The sequence below is a fragment of the Rana temporaria genome, chromosome 4 (genome assembly GCF_905171775.1).
Source record: "Rana temporaria chromosome 4, aRanTem1.1, whole genome shotgun sequence".
Classification (NCBI taxonomy): domain Eukaryota; kingdom Metazoa; phylum Chordata; class Amphibia; order Anura; family Ranidae; genus Rana; species Rana temporaria.
Window position 1 is genome coordinate 27,806,061 of NC_053492.1, and position 19,614 is coordinate 27,825,674.

The window sequence follows — 19,614 nt, forward strand, 5'->3', positions numbered from 1 at the left end:
CTCCACAATGACCTCCAATGCACCTGTGTTTGCACTCCCCTCCACCATTGCTGCAGCCACAGCGTGTTGACCAGCTTTGTGGCTTCCCAGGGGGTCAGACCGAGGAACATGTTGCTTGCCTGGCGTGGGTCGTCCAGAGGCAGATGATGGCCCAGCTCCCTCCAGCACATCTGTGGATGACACACAGCATTCACATGTTGGTGGACCCACACACTTGTCACATGTTCCCTTGCACCCCCTCGCATGCTCCACACCAGATGGGGGATGAAACACACTTACCTCTCCTCAAGTCCCTCCAGGCCCTCCACCTGCTCCTGCTACAGGCAGCTGGCTATGACCTCCTCTTCAGCAGTCAGCTTTAAAGTACTAGCTGATCCACCTCCCGTGGCCCTGAGGTGCCTCTTCATCTTTGCCAACTTTTCCCTTACACGCCGACGCATGTCAGTCATTTTTTTCTGAACCTCCTTCCATGTTCTGGTTTCGTGGCTGAGGGTGTTCAGTTCCAGGGTCACCTTCTGGAGGATTTCTAGTTTCCTGGCCTTGCTTGTCCTCCCGCTCTGTGCTCCGTGGAGGTAGGTGTCATATTTAGCAATGGCCGTGGTCAGGATCGCCCTCTCATCCACGGAGAAGTTCTTCTTTCTCTTCTCCTTGTCAATGTCACTGTCTGACATGTCGGCCCAGATTCCAAAAGCATGTCTGCACCAGGGAACACAAGCTGGCGTACTTTTGCGTTGGACGTGCGTCTGGCTGGGCGTACGTTATGTACGCGGTGATCCGGCGTAGCTTAGGCGGCGTGGTTGTGAGCAGGCGCAGGGGGGTGCTGTGCATGCATCTACGTCATGGCGCATGCGCAGTTCGTGATACGGCGGGCGTAAAACACTGCGCCACGCCGGCGTACCGGTCTGGCGCTCAGCACATCATTTGCATGGGGTCATGCCCACTTCCTCCTACGCCAGCGTGCGCCTTCGAAACCCACGCCACGCTGGCGCAACGTTGGGAGCACTGGCTTGCTGAATGCAATGCTTGCCTCTCCGCGCTACGTTGGCGTGGCGTACGATGTTTGCGCTTCGGCGGCGTAATGTGCGCCTTGCTCTCTGTGAATCTGGGCCCTAAAGTTCACCTAACTTGATTTACCATAGCAAAGCAATAGGGTTCACATACAGCTCAGCTCTGACCATAATAATTAGAAAAAATCGTAGGAGATAAATACATATAAAAACAACAATACTCGCCTGCTTTTTCGTGCCCCCCCCAAGTATTTCCTTTCTTCCTGTAGATGTCCACAGCCTTTGTTTGGTGTCATTCAACCCGGAAGACTGAGGACAACCTGCTGGTGCACCTTTAACTGTATTAATTGGTGTTTTTTTTCTGATGTCACCGCGGTCCTAGAGTCCCAGAAGGACGGGTTGCTGCTATTTTCCTACCTGGCGTAATTGATATTAGAGACGATTATTTACTTCTTTTTATGTTTGATGTAAGTGCAATTTTTGTGCTTTTATAATAAAGTTTTAAGGATTTTACGCTATGCTTTGGGGGGGGGGGGGGGGTTACCTAGGACAACACTCTCCAGACCGTTTTTTTGCAAGAGGATCCTCAGATGATACCAAAAGGCCCTGGTTGGGTATATAACTGCAAGCGTCACTGACCTTCTGTAATAGGAGGTCTGGGCGAGCTGGTAAATGAGCACTTTTTCTGTGTTGGTGGCGGTGTTTTAAGGGAGCACGCACTCCAGGTGGCAGATGGTGGCGATATTGACAAAAAAATATCTTCATCACTTTCATTGCTTTATGGTTTGGTGTATTGAGTTAAATCACCTAATTAGCGCAACTCTGTAATGGTTTATAATGTTTTGGGATGGTGTTTATACCTCACAGGAGAGTTGCTGCTCAGATAAATGGTATAGGATTTCATTTATTAGCGCAGTTTCTGCTTCTTTTGTATTTTTTTCCGATATGCCTAGAATTTAGCTTTGAATGTAGAGTTTATACATGCAAGTGCATTTCAAATTACATTTTTACTGTTGTTTTATAAAATACTGGCTATTAAAGGGTTACTAAAATACCATTCCGTTTATATCACTCAGAAAGCAAGTACTGTATAAATGATAGGAAAATCACCTAGTAAAATATAAAACTTTGCATTATTGCTCAGCCATAAATCATTTGCAGCAAACCTTTGCATCAACCGAATCAATCCAGGAAATTATTCAAATCCTTTCTGAGAGTGGTACTCACTTTCTCTTATTCTTTATCCCATATAATTAGAACTTCTGAAGCAATTGATTTAACCACTTAAGTCCCGGACCATATTGCTGGTCAAACACCAGGCCACTTTTTGCGATTCGGCACTGCGTCGCTTTAACTGACAATTGCGTGGTCGTGCGACGTGGCTCCCAAACAAAATTGGCATCCTTTTTTTCCCACAAATAGAGCTTTCTTTTGGTGGTATTTGATCACCTCTGCGGTTTTTAGTTTTTGTGCTATAAACAAAAATAGAACAACAATTTTGAAAAAAAATTATATTTTTTACTTTTTGCTATAATAAATATTCCCCAAAAATATATAAAAAAAACAATATTTTTTCCTCAGTTTAGGCCGATACGTATTCTTCTACAAATTTTTCGTAAAAAAAATTGCAAGCGTTTATTGATTGGTTTGCGCAAAATTTATAGCGTTTACAAAAATAGGGGATAGTTTTATGGCATTTTTATTATTTTTTTTTACTTGTAATGGCGGTGATCAGCAATTTTTATCGATACTGCGACATTATGGCGGACACTTCGGACACTTTTGACACATTTTTGGGACCATTGGCATTTTTATAGCGATCAGTGCTATAAAAATGCATTGATTACTATAAAAATGCCACTGGCATGGAAGGGGTTAACACTAGGGGGCGAGGGAGGGGTTAAGTATGTTCCCTGTGTGTGTTCTAACTGAAGGGGGGTGGACTGACTTGGGGAAATGACTGATCGCTGTTCATACATTGTATGAACAGACGATCAGGCATTTCTCCCCCTGACAGGACCGGGAGCTTTGTGTTTACACACACAGCTCCCGGTTCTCGCTCTTTAACGAGCGATCGCGGGTGCCCGGCGGTGATCACGCCCGCCGGACACGTGCTTTCGGCATCAGGGGCGAGCGTGCGTGCCCCTATTGGCTGAACGCCGAGATGACGTAGATCTAGTGAGTGAGTGAGTGAAAAACTTATATAGCGCAACACATGTGAACTGAATCGCCTCTGGGCGCTGTGTCTATTCCGTGGGTGAAACCCTTTGACCTCAGAAGAGATGGGTTTTAATCTTTCTCCTGAAGGCCAAGTGGTCCACCTCCAAACGGATGGTGGTTGGTAGAGCATTCCACAGTCGTGGACCCTGGACTGCAAACCTTCGATCTCCTTTGGACTTGTATCTGGCTTTGGGTATCTGGACAAGGTTTTGATTGGTGTATCACAGAATACGGTTGGGGTTATGAGCTTTTATTTTTTCGCATAGATATTGGGGGGCGTTTCCTTGAATACACTTATGCATTAGGCAGAGTGCCTTGGAGGAGATTGTGTCTTTTACCGGCAACCAATGAAGGGATCTCAGTGAAGGTGAGATTGATACCCATGGTATTTGCCGGTCACTAATCGAGCGGCCGTATTTTGAACAACTTGCAGACGAGTGATTTGGAATTTGGGGAGTCCGAGATAGAGGGCATTTGCATAGTCAAGTCTGGAATTGATAATTGTTCCCACCAGGACTACAATGTCTTATTTCGGGATAAAGGGGGTGAGTCTGCGTAGTAGGCGCAGCAGATGGTGCGATCCGCTGACTACTGACCCTATTTGTGCATCCATTGTCATGTAGGTGTCAAAAATGACTCCGAGACTTTTGACTTTGGAGCTAGGGGTGATAGTTTTACCCAGAATAGGCGGGGGTGACCATGTTGTCGTTGGATGATTTTTCCGGTTGGCTTGAAACAGGAGAAGTTCTGTTTTCGAACCGTTGAGTTTAAGATAACTCTTTGTCATCCAATTTTCTATCAGAGTAAGGCATTTCTCAAGTCCGAGAGAATGATCCTTTTTGTTGCATATGCGAAAATACAGTTGTGTATCATCCGCATAAGAGTGATAGAGTAACTTCTGGTTGCTGATGATTTCAAAAAGAGGGCGGAGATAAATATTGAACAGAACAGGTGACAAAGGGGGATCCCTGAGGGACTCCACATGATACCGTCCGTTTTTCAGAAGTGAAAGGCCTCAGTTTCACTATTTGTGATCGGTTTTCCAAGAAGGAGGAGAACCAAGCTAAATTACCTTCCGTGACTCTGGCTACTTCAGTTATCCGAGTCAGTAGTAATCCGTGGTCTACCGTGTCAAAAGCAGCGCTTAGGTCCAACAGTACGAGAAGAGAAGATTCTCCTTCATCTGCTGCCTCGAGAGCGTCATATCATATTTTGAGAAGTGCTGTTTCTGTTCCGTGACCAGGACAGAAACCCGATTGAAACGGATCAAGTAATTTATGGGTGTCTAGATGGAGTTGTAGCTGTTGTACAACTTCTTTCTCCATTACCTTGGAGAAGACATTTAGGCCTGTTATGGGTCGACAGTTGTTTGGATCTTTTGGGTCGAGGGTGTTTTTTTTTAGGATTGGTTTTATTATACCTTGTTTCAACAAGGTGGGCACCGTGCCCTCCTTAAATGATTGGTTTAAGAGCTGCGTGATAGATGGTGCCAATATGTCGGCACACTCTTTCAGCAGTTTGGTGGGGATGATATCATTTGGCGCTGAGCTATTTCGCAGTGGCCTCAATGGAAATTGGTTTTAGAGAGGAATTGGTTGATTGGGATGGTTTTATGTTGGTGTTTGGTTTGAGCTTTGGGGAGAGGTTGCTGACGGTTCTATCTTCCTGAATGCTTACACAGATTTTTTCAATTTTATTGATAAAGTAATCCGATAATTCGTTGCAAAATTCTTGTGAGTTGGAGTTGGGGGCCTCTAAAGAAACAGGGTTCATCGTCTGAGTGACCAGTTTGAAGAGTTTGCGGGGGCGGTTTAGGGCATTTGCGATGGTGTTGGAGATGTGATTTTTTTTGGCCATAAAGATTTCTTTGTGGTATTTCTTGGTTATTATCTTATAAGTAGTGTGGTTTTCCTCTGAAGAGCTTCTTTTCCAAGCAGCTTCTGCTCTTCTACGCTCTTGCTTTAGCAACACTAGCTGGTTATTAAACCAGCTGGCGTTGTTTTTCTGAATCCATGTTTTGCGTTTTGGTGCTACTAAGTCAGCTGACTGTAGTAGAGCCTTGTTGATGGCGTTGATAGTATCTGTGGCTGTTTGCTGTTGTTGGATTGTTTTTATTTTGTTCCCTAGTGTTGTTTTGAAGATTTCCGAGTGGAGCTTCTTCTGAGATCTAGTCAAGTGAGTTGTCACCAGTTTTATCGTTGTTATTGGGGGGAGTTTTTGGTAATTGTGAATTTAATAGCATGATGATCTGTCCATGGTTGCGGCTCATTTTCCACAATGTCGATTTCCACATCTTGTTTGAAAATGAGATCGAGCGTATGACCTGAGGTATGGGTGGGCTCATGTACTAGTTGCTGCAGACCTAAACCATCCAGATGGTCGATGCAGGCGTCGGCGACGGGGTCCAGTGAGGAATTGGCCCAGAGGTTGAAGTCCCCAAGCATCAAGAGGTGTTTGATGTTTAGGGTATAGGTGGAGATGAACTCCGTTAGTGACGTGAGAAGGTGCGTTTTTGGACCGGGAGGTCTATAGCAGAGAAGAATTTGGACAGTGTCTTAGGGATTTGTTTGTAGTTGCAGAGTGAGGGTTTCCATGAATGGAAGCGAGTTTTGAAGGACTGGTTTGGTGATCGAGAGGTGAATCTTGTGGATCACCGCCAGGCCTCCCCCACTTTGCCCCACTCTGTTTTGCGTTTGAATACGATAATTTGCTAGCACCAGTTCTCCTAGAATGGTGTTACAGTTGGCTGTAAGCCATCTTTCTGTGATAAAGAGGCAGTCTAATTCATATTGTAGGATGAAATCATGGATTTCTTGTCTGTGTTTTACTGCCGATCTTGTGTTGACCAAAGCACATGATATGCGCTTAGGCTGGGGTGAATGGATATAATGTTTAACTGTCGATCGTCGATCGATTCTAAACAGTTGGATACTCCTTAGAGCTTTAATGGTGACCTCTGATAATCTTGAGGCAAATGGTTTTAAATCCCGGATGGTTTCTGCGGTATATCTCAAGTTAGCCATAGTCGCAGAAACGCAGGGAAGACGATATTGATCGGGGGGTGTTTAAATAATTGATAGGGGGAAAGATTTGCCAAGTGGGTCTCCACTCGCTAAAACCTTCCTTCCCCGTTGGTCCAGAGAAAGGCGAAAAAAAACCTACCCGTGCTGTGTCAATCTGCAGCGATAGGGAAAAAAATCCTTCCTGATCCCTCAAGGGCGATCGAGCAAAGCCTGGATCAAGTAGAGAACTGGTGGGCATTCCTGGATTTGAAAGCTGACAAGCTTACGGAGGGGGGGCTTGGGGTATATGCTCCCCTAAATTCGTGGGTGAACGAAAAAGAGAAAACCCCAGCAATAGGGGTCCAGGAGGGTGAGTAGGGACGCTGGGAAAAGGGTGTCACTGTAGTTGGAGGTGTAGCAAGATGGCCGCCGAATCGGGAACTAGGCCAGAGTCAGTGGCAGAGGCTGTGGGGGGGCGAGGTGAGGTGGTAGGGGTCCTCCTGGGGCACCGGGGGGGGGGTGGTGGAGGTCTACGTGGGAGGATTGGTAGGTTTGAATGATGTTTTAAGGGGTGGGTGTGCAGTGCGCCACTAGGCCCCGGCTGAAGCCGAGGACTTTCCTAGCTGCGGCCGCCGTGACCAGGGGGTTGTGGATAGCTGGAGCGGTGGTGGGGAGAGGCATGGGGGTTGTGGTTGGCGGGAGCAGGGGTTGCAGGGAGAGGCTGACGGGGATTGCAGATTGGCGAGAGCGGTGGCAGGGAGAGGCAATTAGGCCGTTGCTCCGTCCTGTAGGGCCACAGCCGCGGCTTATCCTGAAAAGGACGGCCGCGGACTGTCCCAAAGGAGGAGGATGACGGTCGGGGGAGGAAGCAGGCCTTACCTTTGAGGTTGCTGGGTGGGGATGCCTGCGGGCGGGGAGTGGCGGCGGAGGGCAAGCCAAAGGGGCAGGAGATGGTACAACGTCGTGGTTGTTGTGCCGTGTCGGGAGCTTCAGCCTGCTTGGCTGTTCTGTCCCTCGGAAGAGCCGACTCTTTTGAGAGCGTCCAGCTCTCTCTAGCCCTGGGGTGAGCAGACTAAGGTGAGAGCGTCCTGCTGCACCGCTGAACTGGGAGTGACTAGTGCTTTGTCTACGTGATCCCGCCCAACAGAGCCGACCTGCCGCCGTATAACTGGTCGGCTGGTCGGCAAGCAGTTAAAATCAACCATACAAGACAAAACATTATGATGTATGTATGTGTGTGTATATATATATATATATATATATATATATATATATATATATATATATATATACAGTAACCCACAAAAGTGAGTACACCCCTCACATTTTTGCAAATATTTTAAATTACGCTTTGCTACAATGTAAAGTAGTGAGTGTACAGCTTGTATAACAGTGTAAATTTGCTGTTCCTTCAAAATAACTCAACACATAGCCAATAATGTCTAAACCGCTGGCAAAAAAAGTGAGTACACTCCTAAGTAAAAAAGGCCACATTGAGCTCAATTAGCCATTTTTCCTCCCTGGTGTCATGTGACTCGTTAGTGTTACAAGGTCTCAGGTGTGAATGGGGAGCAGGTGTGTTCAATTTGGTGTTATCGCTTTCACTCTCTTGGGCTGGGTTCACACTACTACACTACTTTCATCCTACTTTGCTCTGCTACATTGGTCCTACATTGATCCTACATTGGTCCTACATCCATCCTACTTTCATGAACAGAATACTACTTTGGTCCGACTTCAATGATATTCAATGGGTTGAAGTAGGATCAATGTAGGACCAAAAGTAGTACAGGGAGTATTTTCAAAGTCGGACCGACTTGTGTAGGACCAGTTAAGACAGCTCTCATAGGGAAACATTGATTTTCACACGTCATGCTACATGAGGCTCCCAATGTAGGACCGTTTGTCGGACAAGTGTGAACCCAGCCTAAGGCTGGGTTCACACTACTACACTACTTTCATCCTACTTTGCTCTGTGTTCAATGTTTCCCTATGAGAGCGTCTTGTAGCGTCCTACACAAGTCGGTCCGACTTTGAAAATGCTCCCTGTACTACTTTTGGTCCTACATTGATCCTACTTCAGGCCCATTGAATATCATTGAAGTCGGACCAAAGTAGTATCCTGTTCATGAAAGTAGGATGGATGTAGGACCAATGTAGGATAAATGTAGGACCAATGTAGCAGAGCAAAGTAGGATGAAAGTAGTGTAGTAGTGTGAACCCAGCCTCATTACCCACAAGACTCATGCAATTTCTGGAACCCCATCAGCAGATCAGCACACAAAGTGATGGAATGTTTATCTGTTTCTCTTATGTAAATTGGTCCATATTGAAAGTGTAGAAATGCTGACAGTGGGAGGAACTAGGGCAAAATGTGTATCTTGATGCATGCATACAGTATGTTTATATGAGGTGTTATTGTACTGTATTAAAAAACTGCCTTATCATTATGATATGAATATCTTTTAAAATAATGATTGTTTTTAAACATAAAACAACAACGAGAGAAACCATGATTTTATACAAATTTTTAATGCTTTAATGCCGCGTACACACGATCATTTTTCGGCATGTCCAACTTCATCATTAAAACGACGTTGTCCACACAAGATCATTAAAAAAAATGCTCTAGCAAAGCGCGGTGACGTACAACACGTACGACGGCACTATAAAGGGGAAGTTCCATGCGGATGGCGCCACCCTTGGGGCTGCTTTAGCTGATTTTGTGTTAGTAAAAGACAATTTGCGCTTTTCTGTCTGTTACAGCGTGATGAATGTTCTTACTCCATTACTTTTAGTAGTTTTACCAGAACTCCCACCTCATAACTTGCTTCTGAGCATGCGCAGGTTTTTAACGTTGTTTTAGCCCAGACACGATAATTTTTTACAACCCGAAAAACGACATTGTTTAAAACGTTGTTAAAAAATGCAGCATGTTCGAATTTCTTTTTTGTCGTTTTTCAGAACCTGGAAAATGATGTGAAGCCCACACACAATCATTTTAAATGACATTTTTTAAAAACATTGGTTTTTACATGCCGAAAAATGAGCGTGTGTACGCGGCATAACACATTTTCTTCTATAATGTGGGCTGTTTGAAATAACAAAGCAATTTGCAATTGAACAATGTTTTTTTTTTTTTTTTTCTTGTATGTTTTCTGCAAAACTGATAAAAGTAATAAACAAAATGAATGAAAATATATATTTATGGTAAAAAAGAAGAAATAAAAAAAATATCTAAGGGGAAAGGAGAGGAAGGATTAAATTAGGGCTAATTAGGGTTAGATATGAGCATTGGCATCTCAAAAGTCCCATAATTTTTTATGTACTATTTCTTCAAATATATAAAACAACAAAAAGTTATACATTTCAATAAACTGAAAACGATCGTATATACTCGAGTATAAGCAGAGTTTTTTTAGGGCTGAAAATACCCCCCTCGGCTTATACTTGAGTCAGTGTACCTAAAGGGCCGCGAGCGTCCATTGTTTAAAAGTTGCGGCTTCCCCCTTGTCCCTTCCGTGATAGGCGTTTCCCAGCAGACACTGTGTTCAGTGTTCCGCCTATCACGGATGTCCTCTCATCCTCGGAAAAGAGAACGTCCGTGATAGGCAGAGCACTGAACACAGTGTCTGCTGGGAAACCGAGTCCGAGGATGAGAAGATGTCCGTGATCACGGAATGGGACCAGGAGGAGACCCGCGACTTTTAAACAATGAATGAATGCCCGCAGCCTGTAAAAATTTCAGGTACACTGACTCGGGCACAGGGAGACTGCAATGGGCACAGTGAGGTGGCAATGGGCACAGTAAGGTTGGGCACAGTGCGGTGGCAAGGGGGACAGTGAGGTTGGGCACAGTGAGGTGGCAATGGGCACATTGAGGTTGTGAACAGTGAGGTGGCAATGAGCACAGTGAGGTTGGGCACAGTAAAGTTGCAATGGGCACAGTGAGGTTGGGCACAGTGAGGCTGTAATGGGCACAGTGAGGAGGGCAAATGGGCATTGTTGACCCTCTTCTCCGCTTACAGTGGCTGCTGCATTCTCACCCTAGGCTTATACTCGAGTCAATATGTTTTCCCAGTTTTTTGGGGTAAAATTAGGTACCTCGGCTTACACTCGGGTCGCCTTATACTCGAGTATATACGGTATATAAAATAATTTACAGACAACAATGCCATATGCATACACAGTAGAAGGATCCCCCTATCATTCTGCCCCATGTACTGCACAAGACATTTGGACACAAGGGTAGAAGACAAGATTAAAAATAAAACAGAGTTTGCTTAAAAAAAAAAAAAAAAACTCAAATGCTATGCTTGTAAAAGTGAAATGATAGGTTCAATATTTTAACTAGAAGTCATGTCCAGGTGATAGTAAAATCTGTACTAGTAAAATAGAGACTTTGCATTATAGCTCATCCAGAAACAGAACCGGCAGCCAAATCATTTTGCATCTGGATGGATGAAGCATCACAACCACATATTAAAATTCACTTGTGCTCGTACATTTTGTATTTAGTAACACAGGATATGTGGTTTTATAAAGGCAACATGTTTACGTTTCTGAAATACTTACATTTCCTGGAATTGGTATATGATACAAATGTTACGATATCTTAAAAAAATAATAATCTTTCGTAGAAGAAATTCACAAAAAATATAAAAAAATTCTAGTATGTATCCTTTCTTTAACCGCTGAAGCTCTTGCACTTGATCACGGTCACACCACTCTCAGTTTCCCTGATCACTGCTGCTCCAATCACAGTGTCCTTGATCACCTCCACACCAGTCCCAGTTTCCCTGATCACTGCTGCATCTGTCCCAGGGCCCTTATCACTGCAACACCAGTTCCAGTGTCCTTGATCACTGTCACACCACTCTCAGTTTCCCTGATCACTCCTGCTCCAATCACAGTGTCCCTGATCACCTCCACACCAGTCCCAGTTTCCCTGATATCTGCTGCATCTGTCCCAGGGCCCTTATCACTGCCACACCAGTCCCAGTGTTCATGATTACTGCCACACCAGTCATAGTTTTATTCATCGCCACAGCACCATTCACAGTGTCCCTGGTTCACCACCAAACAAGTCACCATAAGGCTCGTTCACATGTGTGATGCTCTCTGAAGAGCAATCCATGTTCAGATGCCCCTAAACAGCCCGAAGGTGCTCTTTGGATTTGGGGCTTCTGTATGTGGTTGGGCTGTGAAAAAGTCTCACACATGTGGCATTACCACACTCAAAAGGGATAGCAGAATGTGTTTTGGGGTGTAATTCTAAGCATGCCCATTATTTCAAAAGGTTCCTTACAGCAGGATTTCCACACTGACTTTAAAGCAGTCCAGCTCAGGCTACACTGCCTCTTCATCTAAGAACTGAGGGCCAGATTCATAAAGAATTGCGGCGGCGTAACATATGTCCTTTACGTTACTCCGCCTCAAGTTTTCAGCGTAAGTGCTTGATTCACAAAGCACTTGTGTGTAAACTTGCGGCGGCATAGCGTAAAGCCGTCCGGCTCAAGCCCGCCTAATTCAAATGGGGCGTGTACCATTTAAATTAGGCGCGTTCCCGCGCCGGACGTACTGCGCATGCTCCGTTTTGAAATTTCCCGCCGTGCTTTGCGCGAAATGACGTCGCCCTGACGTAATTTTTTTGAACGGCGACGTGCGTAACGTACTTTCGTATTCCCGGACGACTTACGAAAAAAAAAAAATTGAAATTCGACGCGGGAACGACGGCCATACTTTAACATAGGCTTTTTGTTACACCACCTAAATAGCAGCCGTAACTTTGCGATGCAAAAAGCCGACTAGCGACGATGTAAGAGAATGCGACGAACGCGCGTACCTTCGTGGGTCGCCGTAAACAGCTAATTAGCATACCCGATGCGGAAAACGACGCGATCTCCACCCAGCGGCCGCCGAAGTATTGCATCCTAAGATCCGAAGGCGTACGAAGCCGTACGCCTGTCGGATCTTAGCCAAATGCCGTCGTATCTTGTTTGTGAATCACAAATAAAGATACAACGCGGCAAATTTGAATGTACGCCGGAGTATCAGCAGATACTCCGGCGTACTTTTTCTGTGAATCTGGCCCACAGTCTCTCAGTCTGGACCACGACAGTGTTCACACCTTCTCCTGCAGAAACTCTGTTTGCAGATAAAAACAAGAAAAAGTGTGGCAGGCGTGTCCTCAATAGATATGGCATCTCATCCCAATAGATAATAGAAAAAAGGAGAAAGGGGATTATAACGGAGCCTAACACAGATAACAAATATACTGGATTTTTTTTTTTTATTAGATAAATAATGTAAAAATACAGTACAAATAGACGTTTATAAAAACAATGGAGAGGAGCAAATACTGGCCAGAGTATTAAAGGCCTACTGGAGTTAAAAGTCAGATAATCCCTACATGTTTCGCCAAAACATTGGCTTCTTCTGTCTGCAGGTGTTGACCTGGTCAGTGCAGACAAACAAACACCCCTAGTGTGTCCATGCTCTTTCTGCTTCCTGGCAGCATAATGACCTCCTTGGAGGGTGGAGCCCATAACTCTACTCTTCTCGCAGAACATAAGGCATGTACGTTACTGCACAATCAATAGGTTTTGGTCACCATCAAAACGTGTACCCAGGGTTGGAAGCTTTATTCGATTCAGTACTTTACAAAGTCTCCAGGCTCCAGGACCCATACCAGGATTTATCAACCCTGGAATAATACCATAAATAAAGGTTTAACCACTTCTGGATCGCCTGGCGTTGTTACACGTCAGTATTTTGACGTTGAATACCATTTGTTATGGCAGCATATAGCTGCCACAACCCTGGTATTTTTAAAAAAGACAGGCGGTCTGCTTTCAGATAAAAGTGGTCTCTGTGGTGGATTTGCCGCAAAATCAGTTTTATCGGCAGCAGGAGAGGTGCCCACCCCCCTCCTGCCACGTCCCAGTCATCTCTGCAGCTTACCGGAGCCGTCAGTAGCCGCAGAGGCGATCTGATCCTTTCCCCTCAGAGGCATGAAGTAGAGTGAGGAAATGATGGCCCCCACTCGAATCCATACCATTGGATGACGAAAGAAATGTCTAACGTCACTTACCCCAATGGTCTTAAAGGGGATTTTTTTTATTAAAAAAAAATGCTTTTTTTTATTGCCTTTAAGTGTGATTGTTAGATCTGAGGTCTTTTTGACCCCATATCTCACATTTAAGAGGTCTTGTCATGCTTTTTTCTATTAGGAGGGATGTTTACATTGTAATAGGAATAAAAGTGATCACATTTTTTTTTAAAGGGACAGTGTAAAAATAAAAAGTAAAATAAATAAGAAAAAAAAGTAAAAATGTAAAGAGCCCCGTCCTGCCATGCTCGCGCGCCAATTACAGTGCCGGAGTCCGCAATACCCAGAAGTAACTCCGGTAGCAATGTTGCCAGCCGGAGCGGTGTACGGGGACTGCTACGGGGGCTTCAATCTAAGGTGAGTATTTCATAATGAGCTTAAGTGGTTAAGCTGACCTACTGTGTTAGTAGACCAAATTCCTTTTTATTAAAACTCATTGTAAAGTAAAAAACATGCTGGACCTTTTCATGTACTACACAGATGTTTTCTGCATAAACGTTATATTCATGTTAAAAATCTTTAATTTTATTGAGATAATTATACAACTTTCTTAAAACAACAACATACATGTGATTTTATTAGGAAGCCTATTGAACCCTTAGTACAGTCAAAAGAACCTTAACCACTTAAGGACCCCTTCACGCCGATATATCGGCAGAATGGCACGGCTGGGCACAATCACGTACCTGTACGTGTCTCTTTAAGCCCAGCCGTGGGGTCTCTAGCGTGCCGGCGCACTCGGGACCCGGTCCGAAGCTCCGTGGCCACGGGACCCGCGGACCCGATCGCCGCCGGTGTCCTGCGATTGGTCACCGGAGCTAAAGAATGGGGAGAGGTGTGTGTAAACACACCTTCCCTGTTCTTAGTTGTGGCAGTGTCAGTGATCGTCTGTTCCCTGATATAGGGAAAGACGATCAATGATGTCACATGTCCAGCCCTGCCCCCTACAGTTAGAAACACATATGAGGTCACACTTAACCCCTACAGCGCCCCCTAGTGGTTAACTCCTAAACGGCAAATGTCATTTTCACAGTAAACAATGCATTTTTATAGCACTTTTTGCTGTGAAAATGACAATGGTCCCAAAAATGTGTCAAAATTGTCCGATGTGTCCTCCATAATGTCGCAGTCACGAAAAAAATCGATGTAGTAAAAAAAAAAAATATTAATAAAAATGCAATGCAAAACTATCCCCTATTTTGTAAACGCTATAAATTTTGCGCAAAACAATCGATAAACGCTTATTGCGATATTTTTTACCAAAAATAGGTAGAAGAATACGTATCAGCCTAAACTGAGGGGGAAAAAAAGCCTTTTTTATATTTTTGGGGGATATTTATTATAGCAAAAAGTAAAAAATATTGCATTTTTTTCAAAATTGTCGTTCTACTTTTTTTCTAATTGTCGTTTCTATAAAAAATAAAACCCGCAGAGGTGATCAAATTCCACCAAAAGAAAGCTCTATTTGTGGGAAAAAAAGGACGCCAATTTTGTTTTATGAGCCACGTCGCACGACCGCGCAATTGTCAGTTAAACCAACGCAGTGCCGAATTGTAAAAAGGGGCAAGGTCCTTAACCTGCATAATGGTCTGGGTCTTAAGTGGTTAAAACTCATTGTAAAGTAAAAAACATGCTGGACCTTTTAATGTACTACACAGATGTTTTCTACATAAATTTTATATTAATGTTAAAAATCTTTCATTTAATTGAGATAATTATACAACTTTCTTAAAACAACAACATACATGTGATTTTATTAGGAAGCCTATTGAACCCTTAGTACATTCAAAAGAACCTTAATGTGACCGTCCAGCACCCAGCTTTGTTCTTAACGTCAGTACACAGCTTCCTCCCGTCTGGACCCAGGTATTATAGGGAAATATGACATGGCACCCATGAAATTTAGACAACACTAGCTTAGGTGCACTGGAACTGGAACTAACTTTATTGTAAAATCGCACAGAATTTATAGCACACCAGATGAGACTAAGCTAAGTACACTATCATATGCAAAGAAAACTGTATGCAGGAATAAAATTAACATACAGCTATATCAACAGCCAACATAAACTGTATCATGCTAATCCACCTCTAGCAACTAATAAATGAGAGTAATCTAATTAGCATGAACAAATTAACAACTAGCCACTTAAACCAGCCTAGGTGACCAAGCACTCAGCCCGCAAACCTGGATACACAAAGTACATTACACATTATCATAACCATAAACACATTACATCCCACAATGGTGCGATAACCAGGTACAGTGGTCACAATATTAATCACATCTCCAAGAGATTGATCAGACAGACAGACATACATAAACAATAGGCGACTCAGTTAACAATGGGAATGCACACCTAGGAGGCACACAATGGGAGAGAAATACTTAAAGTGGAGGTTCACCCTAAAAACATGTATATAACATTACATTCTGCATACTTCCAACATTTACAGTATGCTGTTTGTTTGTTTTTTTTGCTGTACATACCTTAATATTGCTATTTTCCACCCGTGTTCCGGGTGCTCACTCCCACGGGAGTAGGCGTTCCTATGCAGAGGCGCAGTGTAATGTGGGACTTCGCCCAGATGATTGACATCTTGAGAAAAACTTCCCCCCGGCGGATAAGGCGCGTCACGAGTTTCCGAAAATAGCCGAACTGCAAGCCAGCTCTACGCGGCTCCTAGTCGGTGCGCAGGCGCCGTATAGTGCCGTATAGAGCCGACTTGCAGTTCGGCTATTTTCGGAAACTCGTGACGTGCCTCGGGGACGTTTTTCTCAAGATGTCAATGATCTGGGCGAAGTCCCACATGACACTGCGCCTCTGCATAGGAACGCCTACTCCCGCGGGAGTGAGCACCCGGAAGCCGGGTGGAAAATAGCAATAATACGGTATGTACAGCAAAAAAAAAAAAAAACAGCATACTGTAAATGTTGGAAGTATGCAGAATGTAATGTTATATACATGTTTTTAGGATGAACCTCCGCTTTAAAGCGTTTGTTACTCAAAAAAAACAATAGATCCTGTTCCCTTAAAGCATGTTACGCAGCACAGTGCTTGTGCTGTGTAGTTTGGCCCCCTGTATAACCTAAAATACCTGGCTGATCCTGCCTGGTTCTGCCCTCCCCCCTAAGCTGACCATGATTTATCATGGCTGCTGAGCCCTGACACTATGGTCAGTTTACGTCACTTTGGCCCCCTTAGTACCAATTGAGCATTGTTTAAACGCCACGCACTACCTGAGTATTGTTGCTGACTATGTCCATTCTATTATGACTTCAGTGTCCCCATCTTCTGATGGCTCTTTCCAGCAGGATAATGCACCATGTCACAAAGCTCAAATCATCTCACTACTGGTTTCTTGAACATGACAATGAGGTCACTGTACTCAACGGGCCTCCACAGTCACCAGATCTCAATCCAATAGAGCTCTTTTGGGATGTGGTGGAATGGGAAATTTGCATCATGAATGTGCAGCCACCTGCAGCAACTTCTTGATGTATATGGACCAAAATCTCTGAGGATTGTTTCCAGCACCTTGTTGTATCTAGGCCACGGAGAATTGAGGCAGTTCTTAAGGCAAAGGGGAGTCCAACCTGGTACTAGCAAGGTGTAGCTAATAAAGTGGCTGGTGAGTATATATACCCATGTAGCACCTGAAAAGTCCCTGCATGTTGTTTCTTTACTTTAAATGTGCCATGCCATCAAACGCAGTCGCTGTGCCATGCCATCAAACACAGCCACTGTGCCATGCCATCAAACGCAGCCGCTGTGCCATGCCATCAAACACGGTTACTGTGCCATCAATTGTCACCACTGTGCCATGCCATCAAACGCAGCCGCTGTGCCATGCCATCAAACGCAGCCACTGTAACATCAATTGTCACCACTGTGCCATGCCATAAAACGCAGCCACTGTGCCCCTCAATTGTCGCCACTGTGCCAATTGTCACCACTGTGCCCTTTAACTGTCGCCACTGTGCCCATTGTTGCCACTGTGCATGTCACTATGCCCTTTAATTGTTGCCACTGTGCCCATTGTCACCACTGTGCCCTTGATGCCACTGTGCCCATTGATGCCCATTGTCACTTCTGTGACCTTGATGCCACTGTGCCCATTGTCGCCGCTGTGCCCTGTAAAATGCACTTACCTTAATCCTTCCACGGCCCTCGATGTCTTCTCCCGCCTTGGTGACGCTTCAGCCAATCAGGTTACCGATAACCAGAATCGGCGAACCTGATTGGCTGAGATGGCCGTCAGTCTTATCCAAGGAACGCACCCCGTACGTTCCCTGGATAAAGCATCTGGGAGACGAGGGCTGTACTCGGAAGCAGCTGGCTCTTATAGGCACTTCCGCACAGCCAACCAGCTGCCGTTATTCAGGTGGTCGGCGCTCAATGTCCGGCCACCTGAATTAGACCAGCAGCAGCTGGCAACAATAACATACATTCATGCAATGCATGAATGTATGTTATTTCAGTGGCGGTGCAGAGCCAGAGGGGGCGGCGCTCCAGCGCCCTCTATGGACGGACCGCCACTGGCTAGTACACTGTACATAGTATGGGGTTCTTTACTATATTACATTTTATATTGGTGTCTTGACTTTCCTTTTTGTAAAACTTTTTTTTTTATATATATTGGAGTGGAGTTCAACTTTAACTTTGAATTTATAATGTGCATAGCACGTAATACATTTCCCTGCCATACGATTAAAAAAAAAAATTTAGAGTTCAAGGGTTCATTTAATAATTTGAAATGATATTTGCATCAAGCAGTCAAGCGCTAATGCATTAGATTCTAATCAAATCTTCCAAGAAGTGTGAGTATACTTTAGTTAACGAGTTCTGAATTTTATCTCTGCCAGGTTGCAGTTCTGAAAAAGGTAGTTCTTTAGCTACTGAAGCCCCAATTTCTCACAAAATGTTTACAATGTGTTTTATGTATTCATTAATTTTTATCTTTCAGGTAAAGAAAAGTGAACAACGCCCAAAACAACCATGGTGACTTCAGCCTTATTGACCGTTTATGCCATAGGCTTGGCTGAGATTTTTTTGGGCTTGGTGGCAAATGCCTTCATTACAATCGCCAACATCTTGGACTGGAAGGCAGGCAAGAAATTGAAGCCCTTTGATAAAATCTTTTTGAGCCTGGGACTCTCTCGCTCAATCCACATGTGTCTCTTCATCTTTAACATTATCATTCGAGTCTTCAACCTTAACGTTTATGGAATTTCTGCTCTTAACTGGATCCTTAACTTGACATATTTATTCCTAGACTTCTCCAGTCTTTGGTTTGCCATGTGGCTCTGCTTCCTCTACTTCGTCAAGGTCACCATCTTCAAAAACACTTTACTTATTCGTATTAAACTAAGAATTCCCCAGCTTGTGCTATACATGATCATATCATCTATATTGATGGCATTGCTCTCTGGCTTAATATTTGTCGGCAACTACAATGACCCTTTGGATTTAATGTTTCCCAGATTCGACCCACATAGCAATTCAAGCATCGAGAAAGAAATTATGTTCCTACTGCCATCTTACTTTCTTGGACATTTTCTACCTTTTATAATGGTCAGCATTTCAACAACATTTTTGGTCCGAACGCTCGTGGGTCACGTGACACGTATAAAAAGCACCATCACAAGCTTTACGACACCCAAGATGGATGCCCATTTTACAGCTATTAGATCTGTTTGTCTGGTGGAGTTCACGACCATCTGTTACTTTATTGTGACTGTTTTACTGCGTTTTAATTCCTATCAAACCTTTGATAATAATGTTATCTTTGTGTTTGTGATCTTCTACCCAACTTTTCACTCCATGGTACTGATAGCGGGAAATGCAAAGCTGAAAAAGAAGTTTTTCAAAATTGTCTACTATGTTAAAAAATGGGAACCAATGGGAAGCATTTGCAGCATACTTAAGAAACCCAAATAAATATACATCTATATCTATTACAATATCTATGTTTTCATGGGTTTTCCTGTATTTAACTTTCTTTGAGATCTATTTGGTTTAAACAATACTAAACTTTGTAGTTCTGCTTTGTTGAAACAATAAATGTTAGATAATCAAATCTGTTTGTTTTATTAAAACAATGGCCCAGGTAATCTCTGACCAATCCCTGGTCCCACTCTCCAAATTGATTTAGACCCCTTTCACACTAAAACGGTTTGCAGGCACTATTGCGCCTGTAAACTGACCCTAAACAGCTGCTGCTGTTTCAGCGTGAAAGTCCTGAGTCCCCGAGGGCTTTCACACTGGTGCAG

General features: G+C 44.0%; 1 protein-coding gene across 1 annotated transcript; it reads left to right on the forward strand.

The window, feature by feature from the left end:
• Nucleotides 1-18,340: 18,340 nt before the first annotated feature.
• Nucleotides 18,341-19,282, forward strand: LOC120935580 (taste receptor type 2 member 9-like). Its single transcript, XM_040347629.1, has one exon. The coding sequence runs from the start codon at nt 18,341-18,343 to the stop codon at nt 19,280-19,282; it is 942 nt and encodes a 313-aa protein (XP_040203563.1).
• The last annotated feature ends 332 nt before the right edge of the window (nt 19,283-19,614 follow it).

Coding starts and splice junctions, on each gene's coding strand:
- LOC120935580 (XM_040347629.1), top strand. CDS start 18,341: ATGGTGACTTCAGCCTTATTGACCGTTTATGCCATAGGCTTGGCTGAG.